This window comes from Malania oleifera, chromosome 2 (assembly GCF_029873635.1).
Source record: "Malania oleifera isolate guangnan ecotype guangnan chromosome 2, ASM2987363v1, whole genome shotgun sequence".
In the NCBI taxonomy this organism is placed as follows: domain Eukaryota; kingdom Viridiplantae; phylum Streptophyta; class Magnoliopsida; order Santalales; family Ximeniaceae; genus Malania; species Malania oleifera.
Window position 1 is genome coordinate 71,396,344 of NC_080418.1, and position 13,440 is coordinate 71,409,783.

Sequence of the window (13,440 nt, forward strand, 5' to 3'; positions counted from 1 at the left end):
ATGGGTACTGCAACACCTTTTGCAATAGTTAGTGGAAGCTCACTATAGGTGCTATGGTTGTTGCTCGAGTACATAAGTTTTCAACTTTGTACATGGTGCAGGAAAAACTCTCCCAAAACATTATTAATGCAATGGATGATGAGATTTCAATAGAGTTATGGCATAAGAGACTCGCCCACATGAGTGAGAAAGGCTTGGCAATATTGTCCAAGAAGAATCTTTTATTTGGGATGAATAGTGCACCTTTGAAAAAGTGCACACATTGTGTGGCAAGGAAGCAAAATAGGGTCTCCTTCAAGAGTTCCCCTTCCACAAGAAAGTTAGGTATACTTGATCTTGTACATTCAGATGTGCGTGAGCCTATAAAGACTAGAACACTTGGTGGCTGCCTTTACTTTGTGACCTTCATAGATGATCATTCAAGAAAGTTATGGGTATATACCTTGAAAATAAAAGATCAGGTATTGGATGTGTTTAAGCAGTTTTAGGCTTCAATTAAGAGACAAACGTGCATCAGAACATATAATAGGGGAGAGTATTTGGGTCCTTTTGATGAATATTGCAAGCAACAAGGTATTTGGCATCAAAGGACACCTCTGAAGACTCCTAAGTTGAATGGTTTAACTGAAAGGATGAACATAGCACTAGTTGAAAAAGTAAGGTGTTTGCTTTCATAATAATAATTGCCAAACTCCTTTTGGGGGGAGGCTTTGAGTACATCAGTACATGTTCTTATCTCACACCATGTGTTCCTCTTCAGTTTGATGTACCAAACATGGTTTGGACTGGCAAAGATATTTATTATGATCATTTGCGTGTTTTTGGATGTAATACATTTGTGCATATTCCCAAAGATGAGAGTTATAAGCTAGATGTGAAGACTCGACAATGTATCTTCCTAGGCTATGGCCTAGATAAGTTTGGCTACAGGTTGTATGATCTAGTTGAGAAGAAACTTGTGAGAAGCCGAGATGTTGTGTTTATGGAAGATCAAATCATACATGATATTGAGAAGACTGAAAAAGTAGTGCCTTAATACAGTGATGGTTTCATTGACTTGGATCTGGCTCCTTTAACAGAGTTGCCAGCACAAGTTGAACATGATGCTCACAATGACAAGCAAGGTCCAAGTGATACTGATGTTCCCTTACAGGATGAGACTTATGATCAGGTGCCAATACCATCAGATGTTCCACTCGAGAGGTCTACCAAAGACCGACATCCTTCCACTCGGTATTTTGTAGTTGAGTTCGTGTTACTAACTAACGGGGGAGAGCCCAAGTGTTATGTAGAAGCCATGGAAGATGAACATAAGTCAAAGTGGGTTGATGTTATGTAGGATGAGATGTGGTCATTGCACGAAAATCACACTTTTGAGTTGATGAATTTTCCCAAGGGCAAGAGAGCTTTGACAAACAGGTGGATTTACAAGGTGAAACGACAAGAACACACTTCACAACCACGATACAAAACTAGACTGGTTGTCAAGGGATTCATATAGAGAAAAAGTATTGACTTCGATGAGATTTTTTCCCTTTTTGTGAAGATGTCATCCATTCGTGTGGTTCTTGCTTTAACCGCTAGCCTAGACTTAGAGATTGAACAGATGGATATATATATATATATATGAAAATTGTCTTCCTACATAATGATTTAGGGGAGGAGATATATATGGAACAACGAGAGGGTTTCAGGGTGAAAGGAAAAGAGGACTATGTGTGTTGGCTTAAGAAAAGTCTTTATGGTTTGAAGCAGATACTCAAACAATGGTATAAGAAGTTTGAGTCTGTTATGGATGAGCAAGGCTACAGGAAGACTACTTCTGACCATTTTTTTTTTTTTTTGGTGCAAAACTTTTCTGATGGCGATTTTATTATTCTATTGCTTTACGTTGATGATATGTTGATCGTTGGCATGAATTCTTCTAGAATGGACAAGTTGAAGAGGCAGTGAAGTCAGACATTTGCAATAAGGACTTGGGGCTAGCAAAGCAGATTCTTGGGGTTTGCATTCATAGATGCAAAAAAGAGAAGAAGCTTGTTTATATCACAAGTGCAATACATTGAGAAAGTGCTCAAGAGGTTCAACATAAGCAAGACTAAAGTGGTTAACTCTCCTCTTGCTACACACTTTAAGTTGAGCACAAAGCAAAGCCCTTCAACAGATGAAGAGAAGGAAGATGTTAAAATTGGTGTATTCCCAAGAAGGAGGGTGAATTGGAATTTTTAAACTTTTCTCCTAGATAAAACTAGATGTTAGCAAGATATTACAACCTAGGGTCTTTCTAAGCAATCTCTAATGCGCTGATTAATATAATATATGAAAATTTAAATTATGCGCATCATTCACACCAAAATATATACATGCGGTAAACATAAAGTGCGGAAATATAAATAAAATCACGATATGTTATCAGGGTTTGGCCAATTGTGCCTACGTCCCCGCCTTTAGCTCGCAAGCCGGAGGATTCCACTAATAGCTCATTTAACGGATGGAGCGGCACCAATTACAACCAGGTCAATTACCATAGGGCTAACCTCAACCTTTACAACTAGGTCAATTCAAGGGGTTGACTTTAACCAACACGCCTTAATAGGATGGCGCACCTAACTTTCCTAACCGGGTCTAAGCTAATCTAGGACTATTTCACAGAGATAGTCTCCCTCTTCAGGCCTATACCTGGAATACAACAATTTTGCTCAATCAATAAAATGTTATAGTGATTATGCTTTCAAGTAAAACAGATGCGTACCTATATACGCTCAGTCACATACACCACAAGTGATTTAATATGTAAGCTCAGTGTGGTCTAATATTTCAACTCTCAAATATATTTACTATCTATGTAATGAGTGTGTGAGAGTGCAAATCTATATGGTCTTTGTATCACAAGATGTATTCAATCTAAGTGCTCAAATAAAGATATCAGCTAAACAACATATATATATTTCAATCAGCAGATTTTCTCAATCGTATGATGCTCAAGTACTGTATATGTTTGGTTTGCAAAGGATATTTAATCTTTGTATTCAACAAAAAGATATGTAAGTCAATGAATATTACAACAAAGATCACTATCACAAACACAAATATCTTTTCAAAATATGTCAATATAAATTACACAAGATATTTGAGAATGTTTTTGAAAATGTTTTTGCAACCCAAAAACAAATACAAGATTTCTAAGATATTGCAACATGAATGCAATACTCAGAAGCTAAATGTAAGTCTTCTTAGGATAGACTTATTAGCACAGCCCCCTAAGGACGCTTAAGTTTAGCTCTCAAGAAAATTGTTTCAATCAAACAAATAAGGAGAACAAACCTTTAAGAATAATCACTCAATCAACTTACAAAATACTTTTGGCAATAAGAGAATGTAAGTATGAGTAGTTGGGGCTTAGAAATGAGGATTATAGATTTTAGGAATTTCAAAGAATCTCTCCTAATCAAAATGGCTAATCCCCCTTAATCTTTGCAAATGATGGGCTATTTATAAAAGTTGGAAGAATTTTAGTCGTTAGGACATGTAGGGTATTATTAATTTTTTTAAAAATCATTTTAACCCTAATTAACCTCGTTTAAAATAGTTAACCATGGTAAAAATTCGGACCAACCCGCGAGCACTGGTCGATTAGGACGGATTCGGTCGACCGAGCCAAAAATGAACTACAGGTTCAATCGACCGGACAAGTATGTCCGAGGCGATTTTTCCAAATTAGCGCAATTTGGTCAACCAAGAATATTTGAATTGGATAGTTCGATCGACCATAGCGTTGGGACATCTCCCGAGGACCCTCGGTCGACCAAATCGTTGAAGTATATTTTAGGCTCGGTCAACCACATGGTCAAAAAGTTGACTCCTAAGAGGTTCGATCGACTAGGGCCAAATGACCTTTCATGGCACGGTCGACCGGGCTGTTGAACCGGCTGACCCAGACCGGGTTCAGTCGACTGGTGCCAAAATGAACTACATAGGTTGGTTGACTGGGCTGTGGTCAACTTGTTGACCTGGACCAAGTTTGGTCGACCGAGGGAAAAATACACGTGAGGTGCCGGTCGACCAAAGGTTCACATTTTGTACATTTCGAGCATGTTTCATGCAATAAACACCTTATTCCAAATAATCAAACATGTGTATGCATGAGTGAGTGTCCTAGGGTCATTTCTAGGTCCTTTTTAGGGCACCGAAAAAATCTGGTGTCGGTCGATCGAAGGGTGTTCCCTAAGGTCTGTCTAAGGTCATTTTCATTTTGAGCTTACGTATTAAATCATGCAGGTGATGCATGCAATTATTACAAGCCATAAAACCTAATTACTATTACAAACCCTTTGAATGAAAAATGAAGTAAAATACAATATATATATATATATATATATATATATATATATTGGGTCTTCAACTTCAATCTCTTTTTTGTGCAATCATTATGATCTTCTAATTCGAGTTCCTGCACATAACGTCAAACATGCATTAAATACAATGAATATTTGTCATTATCAAAACCGGGCGTGACCTATAAGGTCAACATTATGAAAAGAATTCCATATGCCTCAGCAGTAGGAAGCTTGATGCATGTAATGGTTTGTACGAGGCAAAACATAGCGTATGTAGTTGGTATTGTTAATTAGTCGGTTTCTCTCAAATCAGGGAAGGGAACATTGGAATGTGGTAAAGTGGATTATGAGATATCTGCGAGGCACTTCCAAGTTGAGTCTTAGCTTTGGGAGTGGCAAACCAATGTTGGTTGGCTATAAAAATTCTGATATGGCTGGAGATATGGATACCCACAAGTCTACTTCAGGTTATTTGATCACTTTCTCAAGAGGGGTTGTTTCTTGGCAGTCAAGGTTGCAAAAATGTATTACACTTCTATAACCAAAGTAGAGTTGATTGCAGCAACAAAAGATGGTAAAGAGTTGCTACGGATGAAAACATTTTTACAAGAGCTTGGTTTTGTGTAACAACAATTTGTGTTGTTTTGTGATAATCAGAGTGCTATTCACCTTACTAAGAATTCTTCATTTCATTCGAGATCGAAACACATTGATGTAAGGTACCATTGGATAAGAGATACTCTTAATGACAAGTTGATAGCACTTGAGAAAATTCACACTGATGATAATGACTCTGATATATATTAACGAAGGCTCTAACAAGGGAGAAGCTTGAGATTTGTCACTCGATCGCCGGGATCGCGAATCCCTCCACCTAGATAAAAAAAAAAGGGAGATTTGTTGGGTTGGGTTTTCCTCCTAAGTGAGGATGACGCAAACTTGCCCAATACGGGCCCATGTGTGGAGAGACCCATTTAGGATAATAGGGTTAAACCCTATCCTTTGCTACAGCAAAAGTGTGGAGAACTGTCAAAAAATAAGAAAGAAAAAGAAGAGAGAGACGTGGCCGCCACACAAAGAGAGATATGTTTAGTCTTGATCAATTGCTTTGATAAACGAGCTATTGTGGTCCGATTGAGCTGAAATTTATAGATATGTTCATGACACGTTAATCTTCATTATGAACGGTGGAGATCAAATTTTGAGAATTCAGTGTCAGCTTTCAACTCGTGAAAAGTAGCCTCAATTTCATGCCATCACAAAAAGAGAGAGTTGTCTAGTCTTGATCAACTGCTACGATCAAAGAGCATTTGTAGTTTCATTGAGCTGAAATTTTATCAGGATGTTCATGACATATGAATCTTCATTGTGAACGGTGGAGATTGGATTCAGAGCATTCTTTGTTATTTTTTCAGCCCGTGAACAGAAGTTGATTTATGCCAAGGAATTCTATTTCTTGAAAATAATTACTGATTGTATGCCGCTAGTCAAAACTAGAGAAGACTCAGGTATTCCCGTAATTGTTGATAGTGGAATTGTTTGTGGACTACGGTCCCGTGGTTTTTCCTTCTCACACCGAGAAGGTTTTCCATATAAAAATAGCGTGTCTTGTATTTGTGGGGTTTGGATATATATTTTCCACATATATATAATGTTCTATTTTATAGTTTCTTGCAGATTCGCACAAAGAGGGAGTTTGAGTATTGTTATTTCTCCCTACAAAGTGATGGGTGGTCTAAGGCCTTCTCAACCCCAAAAGCAAGCTCAAGGGGTGAGACTTTCCCTCACATTTAATAACTGACCACCAACTCCTTCTACAACTGATGTAGGATAACCCAACAATCTCCCCCTCAAACATCGGAATCTCTCCCGACAAAGCATCGAGGTCTCTCCCGATAAGGCATATAAGGGAGAATGTTGAACCAAAACTCTTATACCAGTGATGGGTGGTTTAGGATCTTATCAACCCCAAAAGTTAGCTTAATGAGCAAAACTTTCACTCACACTTAATAATTGACCACCAAGCCCTTCCACAACCTATGTGGGATAACCCAACACTCTGATCATCTTTATAGAATCTTACACAGTAACTTTGATTTGTATCTTCTATACCTAGCTCACTACAATATTTGTTAGTATCATATTCGTTCTCACTTTAGTTTAGGGTGTTCTCCATTGTCAACTTGAGTTGAGTTCAACAGATCTGTGACTGTGATGCTGTTAGGACCCTATGAGCATCTAGAAGAAAGTGACACCAAGAAATTTACGTGGTTCGGTCAAGAACGACCTACGTCCACGGAGCACACACCATATTCAATAACTCTCCGAAAAAATGTTACAATTTTCTCTCTCTCTCTCTCTCTCTCTCTCTTCCTCCCTTCTTCCCCTCAGCTCTCTCTGCACTCTATGTGCTCTCTCTGCACTATGCTGTGCTGTTGTGCTATTGTTGTTTTATCACTTTCCACAGCCTCTTTATATAGGCTTGGATTTTACATTATAATTAAATGCGAATTAATACAAATTAATCACATATTGGAAGTTTATAATCAAGAGATAAATGGAGAATAAATTCACACGTTTTCTGACTCAGCTCAATGCGTCTCCAACTGTGTTTCTGGCTCCATCTCTAATAATCTCCCACTTGAAGACAGAGACACCTCCTCAACCATAGTATCATGAATAAATGATGTGCTCATAACATGTGTCTTCAAGCATGAAGACCAATTGAAGTTGAACACAACTTCAGCTTCTCTGTAGTCGCCACCTTCCTGTCTGCTTGATTTCTGCAGACTAATCTGATGACTGTCATCTTCACAACTGGTGTAAAAAAGCCAGTGTAGTCAATCCCTTTCTTCTACTTAAAGCCTTTGACTATCAACTGAGACTTGTACCTTCTGGAGCCGTCATGCTCCTCTTCGATTTTGTTCACCCACTTGTTATGAAGGCATTTGGGCAACTTCCACATTCTGTTGGAGGTGAGGGACTTCATCTCATCCTTCATCACAAGCTCCCACTTACTCGTATCTGCCACTTGACATGCTTCATCATTGCATTCGGGCTCTCCTCCATCTATAGGAAGTAAGTAATCAATATACCTTCTGTCTGGTATATAAGACCAAGTAGATCTCCTAAACTCTGGAGCTGGAGTAGGAGATGGTGGTGCGACAATCTACTCCACTGGTTCCTCCACCTGAGGATTCTCGGTATTCTGCTGATGTGTCCTTACACCTTCTAAAACGTCATCCACATCTACAAAGGTTGTTTCAGACTCTGTAGACTCAATTTTGTGTCTATCCTTGTACATCATCTTTTCATCAAAAATCACATCTCTACTTCTAATCACCTTTTTGTTTTCATCATCCCAATGCGATATCCAAATTCATCTCCACCATAACCGATGAAAGTGCATTTTTGAGATTTCGGATCCAGCTTAGTCCTGACATGTTCATGTACATATACGACACAACCAAAAACTTTCAAATATGAAAGTCTTACCTCTTTGTTACTCCAAACTTCTTCAGGTAGATTGTAGTCCAATGGTACTGAAGGACTTCTATTGATCAAATAAGCTGCTGTGTTGACTAGTTCTACCCAAAACATTTTTGGCAGGCCTGACTACATACGCATGCTTCTGGCTTTCTCTATCAACGTTCTGTTCATCTGCTCTGCTACGCCGTTGTGTTGAGGCGTACCTAACACAGTTCTTTCCATTCTGATACCATGCTCATAGCAGAATTTCTTGAACTCGGTGTCAACATACTCTCCACCGTTATCTGTTCTCAGTTTTTTGATTTTCAAACCAGTTTCATTTTCTACCATCGCTTGCCAAATTCTAAAAGCTTTAAAAATATCAGATTTATACTTCAGGAAGTAAACTCATACCTTACATGAATGATCATCAATAAACGTGACGAAGTAATGCTTTCCTCCTATAGACGAAATGGTTGTTGGTCCCCATACATTTGAATGGACTAGCTCAAGTCTTTTTTTCTTTGGGGTACTGATATTTGTCTAGAAACTAACTCTCTTTTGTTTCCCAAATATGCAATCCTCACATGTGTCAATCTGCACCGACTGTAAATCACTTAACTTACCCATTGAGTGCATTACCTTGAGTCCCTTCTCACTCAGGTGTCCGAGTCGTTGATGCCATAAGTTGCTATCATCATTTTCTATAGCAACTGTAATAGACAAACATGTATCAGGAGTTATATAAAGAGTACCACTTTTCTTACCTCGAGCAATTGTCAATGCACCCTTCGAAATCTTCCATTTATCACCCATGAAAGATGTGTTATAGCCTTCATCTTCCAATTGACCGACTGAGATCAAATTCTTCCTCGGGTCTGGAATATACCTGACATCCTTTAGCTTCCATAATGACCCGTTTATATTGATCTTCACAACTCCCTTGCCAGTTAAGTCGCAAGGTTGATAATTGCCCAGATAAACTTTACCGAAATTACCTGATGTATATCCCTCCAGGCAATCTCTGCAGCATGTGACATGAAATGAGGCTCCAGAGTCTATAACCCAAGACCCCTGCTTGCTCTCCAAAGAGCAGATTAACATCTCATCATTCTCGAAAGCAATATTTGCTTCTGTCTTTGCCCTCATCTCGAATTCTTTCTTTTGACTCCTACACTGGTTCCTGTAATGACCAGTCTTTCCACAGTTCTAGCACTCAATAACTTTAGTGCTCTGGGAACTTGTGTCCTGAGTACCTCTGGGATTTCCGGATTGAGACCGCCTGGGCCTAGATCTGCCGCGGTTGTTTGATTGTCCATGCCTGTTTCCTCTGCCTCGATTCTCTATGTTCAAGGCTGAACTCGAATTGGAGCTATGGTTCGGCTACATTCTTATTTCCTTCGTCAAAATCATGCTGACGACCTCATCGTATACAAGTTTCGATTTTCCTGCGAAGCTACTGATGGCAGTGACGACACCATTCCAATTTTCAGGCAGCTGAATGAGAATCAGTAGAGTCCGAATCTCATCATCAAACGTTATCCCGACTGAGGCGAGTTGATCAGACAACTCATTGAAGTTATTCAGATGCCTACTGAAACTCTCACCTGCAGACATGTTCATTGTAAATAGTCTTTTCATGAGATGTACATTGTTTGCGACTGAAGACTGCTCGTACATATTTGAGAGAGCATCCATCAGAGACTTGGTGGACGTTATATGTTTGATATTGAACGCTACAGATTTCGACAACGTCATTCTAATGGCTCCGAGGGCTTTTCGATCAAGCAACTCCCACTCGTCCTCGTTCATGGATGTTGGCTTACCCTTCAACGATAAGTGCAATTTCTTCCCAAACAAATAGTCTTCTATCTGCATTTTCCAGAAACTGAAATTGTTCCTGTTGAACATTTCGATTTTTGAGCTCTTTTCATTCGACATCTCGATTTGCTAATCTAGAGATGGAATTAATGGATAGCACAGATGGATTCGGAATGATTGAAAACCCTAGAAATGGTTCGAGTCGCTCGAAAAACATACCCAAAACGACCCCAAAAAGCTCAATCAAAGTTTTTAGTCAAACCTTGTCAAACTGATGACGTGGTGCTAACGTGGCATCTGTTGACGTGGCACTGCGACGTGCTGCTGACGTGGTGGTGGGTCCACCTGCTGACGTGGTAGTGGGGTCCACTTGCTAACGTGGCAGTGGCCTGCTGACGTGGCGGCTCTGCCCGACGTGGCCGATTCTGAGGCGTAGGTCGGATCTGGTTCGTGGATCGGATCTCGGGTTCACCCGGGGATAAGAGTTTTCGGGTCGAGTAGATAACTAGGTCGGGTCGAGGCGGTCGGGCAAGGAAGACGCGTGCTACGCGTTGCCGGCGCGTGGAGAGGCGTCTTGCTGTGGCAAGACGCGTGGGGGCGCGTGCGGGCTTGTCTGAACTTCGTTTGAGCTCTAGCGGACATGCTTCTCTTCATCTCGGCGAGGTGAATACGATGGTGGCCTCAAAACAGACTTTCGATCTATTAGATAGAGCTTTGAATTTCAGGATCACTTCTGATCTGGATTTTCTGCTCCAACCGGGCTCTGATACCATTTGTTAGGACCGTGTGAGCATCCAGAAGAAAGTGACACCAAGAAATTTACATGGTTCGGTCAAGAACGACCTACGTCCACGGAGCACACACCAACTATTCAATAACTCGCCGAAAAAATGTTACAATTCTCTCTCTCTCTCTCTCTCTCTCTCTCTCTCTCTCTCTCTCTCTCTCTCTCTTCCTCCCTTTTCCTCTTAGCTCTCCCTGCACTGTGTTGTGCTATTGTTGTTTTATCACTTTCCACAACCTCTTTATATAGGCTTGGATTTTACATTATAATTAAATGCGAATCAATATAAATTAATGACAAATTGGAAGTTTATAATCAAGAGATAAATGGAGAATAAATTCACACGTTTTCTGACTCAGCTCAACGCGTCTCCAGCTGTGCTTCTGGCTCCATCTCTAACAGATGCTCCTGTCTCAATTATACCTTGGGTGGTTGATGAAATACACAAGCGTATCAAGCAAGTTTTTAAGTACGTATATTTCAGGTTAATTGATTGGGATGTCACAGAATTAGCCTTGGACATTTACTCTATAGATTGATAAAACCGTGGAACACAAATACAGTATTGATTGAAAATTTAACTTCATGAATATAAAATTTCCGAACCAGGCAGAAATGCAGAGGTCTTATACAGAACTGATCATCAGCAATGTTTGAGAGTTTACGATAGATTACACTTTATTCTTAGGGCGGATTCACTTAATTTGTATGGCATCCCATAAGTGGTGCTGCCGTAATCCTCTCCCCATTAGACACTATGTTTGTTGAGGAAGGAGATGAGTAGGTTGTTCACCTGCTCTGGAAGTTGTTCCTGCACAAAATGGCTTCCTTCTTCCAGGAAAATGACTTCCAGATTGGGCACGAAGTCCTTTACTTTCCCACTTCGCACGTACTCCTCCATCCCTGGCAATTTTAGGGCATAGTCCTTCTCTCCCATTATTAGCAGTGCCGGAGCTGTAATTTTAGGGTCAGTTATACCACAATCTGCATGCAGAGTCCTGCCATCCAAGCATATGACCAATGAAATTGGGTTCTAATGATGCAAATTTACATCATAAATTTTGAAATGGGAGAGGGAGAGGGTTTTGTTCTCGCTGCTTTGGGAAGTTTTGGGGTAATTACCTGTAGGGAACTTGCAGTGCAGTCCGAAATCGGGACTTCTCGTATAACGTAGCATAAACATCAAGGTCTTTCTCGGTGAACCATGGGGGCAGAGGAGTGGACGGGTTCGCCAGGTCCAATATTTCCTGATCATCGCTGCTGGCCACCGGAAGTTCGCTGCCGGAGAAGAGAGTGTAAATTCGTCTTACCACCGTCTTCACATCGAAGCGGCCAAAATCAGCTTCAGCGCGTCCTGGCTCCTGTTTTTAGTTTAGTTTTGCCCATTCATTGCTACATTATATTATGAGGGAGAAGATTGAAGAAGACAATGGAGGATGAAGAGAAAATTAAGGAAGGTGGGAATGGGTATGATACATATGCGTACCAGCCACCTCAACATGTAGAAGCCTTTGGGAAAGAGATGGCCTTGGATGACAGAGGAACCTGGTAGCATGAAAGGGATGCCTAGAGTTACCACGCCACACACCCTGTCTGGGTGTTCCACAGCTACCTGAAACGCTGGTACAGCTCCGAAGTCCTTCCCAACCAGAAAAGCCTGTATCCACAATATTCCACTTTCAACCTAATATAGCTTGAATCATACATATATTTCGCAGGGAGGGATCAGGAATGGGAATTAAAAAAAAAACGTAAAAAAGTGAGTTGAATCAAGAACAAGAGTAAAAATAATTAACCTTGGGGATGTCATAGGAATCAAAGAGGGCAATAAGATCGAGAACCAGATCGTTGAAATTAGATTTCTCGGGTTGGGCGGGCTGATCGGAGAGACCGTATCCCCTGAAGTCGATGGCGATTGCGCGATAGCCGGCTTTAGCAACGGCAACCATTTGGTGCCTCCACGAGTACCAAATCTCTGGGAATCCATGCAAGAACACCACTACCTTGGCACCTGCACCACCCGCCCACCCTTAGAATTAAGAATCATGAAAGAGAAAAAGGAAAAAGAGGCAAAATAGATAGCTCTAGAACAAGTATATTGTAGGGAGAGCAGGTGGTGAATCCTACCCGTTCCGATCTCGGCCACATGAAGCTTTAGCCCTCTTACTTCCACATGAGTGTGCTGGATCTCCTCCATTATTACCAAAATGAGAGAGAGAGAGAGAGAGAGAGAGAGAGAGAAGTAACAAATGGTGCAGAGCGCTGTGGGTCAAGTTACATGTACATAGAGAGGGATCACAGGCCCCTTCCCACCAAGTCAATAATAATAGTGACTTATTGATGAAGTAGAAAAGTAGTGCAGCAGCGGAGTGCTGTGGTGCTGGTCAAATGGTCTTTTTTGGCTGTGCATGTACACATTATATAATCGAAGCGGAATGGCACCGGCGTTGTAAAATTTGGATCAAGCTGCAGATCAAATCCGAGTTTGATCAATAGTGTGGGGATATTTTAAAGACTTCAAATATAAAATTGGATTATCAATTCAAATTTACAATTAAAAATATTGAACCTCAAAGAAAGAAATTTGGGATGCGAAAGGTAGTTTTTGTTTTTGTTTTTGTTTTTTCTAAAGAATTATAAAATTTTTAATTAACTTTTTAGTTTGTAAAAATTCAGATTAAAGATGTAGAAAAAAAAAAGAATTTACTTAAATTGTGTAAACTAGTGTTTCATTTTTTTTTTCTAAGTTTCAAAACAATAAAAAAAAAAAATAACTTGTTTTTTAGTGTGCAAAAGTTTTATGAGATTAATTTTGGGAGTTTGGAGTTCAAGGCTTGGATTTGGAAGAAATTTCACACAATTTTATATTACATTTTGTTTAAATACACATTCAAATTCGGGATCCAATTTTATACTTCCAAAACATTAAAAAAAGATATTGCCAAACTTACCTATATAAAGCAGAAAATTTGGAAAATAAGATAGTAATTTTGTAGTTATTTCAAAAATTAAAAAAAAAAAAAAAAGTAA

At 39.8% G+C, this 13,440-nt stretch overlaps 1 protein-coding gene across 1 annotated transcript; it reads right to left on the reverse strand.

Annotated features, from left to right (window-relative positions):
- Positions 1 to 10,975: 10,975 nt before the first annotated feature.
- LOC131148691 (uncharacterized) lies at positions 10,976 to 12,805 on the reverse strand. Its single transcript, XM_058098575.1, has 5 exons — positions 12,538 to 12,805; positions 12,207 to 12,421; positions 11,897 to 12,067; positions 11,533 to 11,771; positions 10,976 to 11,408 (listed from the first exon to the last, which is right to left on the reverse strand). The coding sequence occupies exons 1-5, from the start codon at positions 12,605 to 12,607 to the stop codon at positions 11,159 to 11,161; spliced, it is 945 nt and encodes a 314-aa protein (XP_057954558.1). The 5' UTR covers positions 12,608 to 12,805; the 3' UTR covers positions 10,976 to 11,158.
- Positions 12,806 to 13,440: the final 635 nt, after the last annotated feature.

Bases quoted from the DNA above. Each gene is read 5' to 3' on its own strand.
- LOC131148691 (XM_058098575.1), bottom strand. From the start codon at position 12,607: ATGGAGGAGATCCAGCACACTCATGTGGAAGTAAGAGGGCTAAAGCTT. The intron at 12,422-12,537 runs GTAGGATTCACC...CGGGTGGTGCAG, and splicing joins TGTGGCCGAGATCGGAACGG to GTGCCAAGGTAGTGGTGTTC. The intron at 11,772-11,896 runs GTACGCATATGT...AACTAAAAACAG, and splicing joins TCTACATGTTGAGGTGGCTG to GAGCCAGGACGCGCTGAAGC.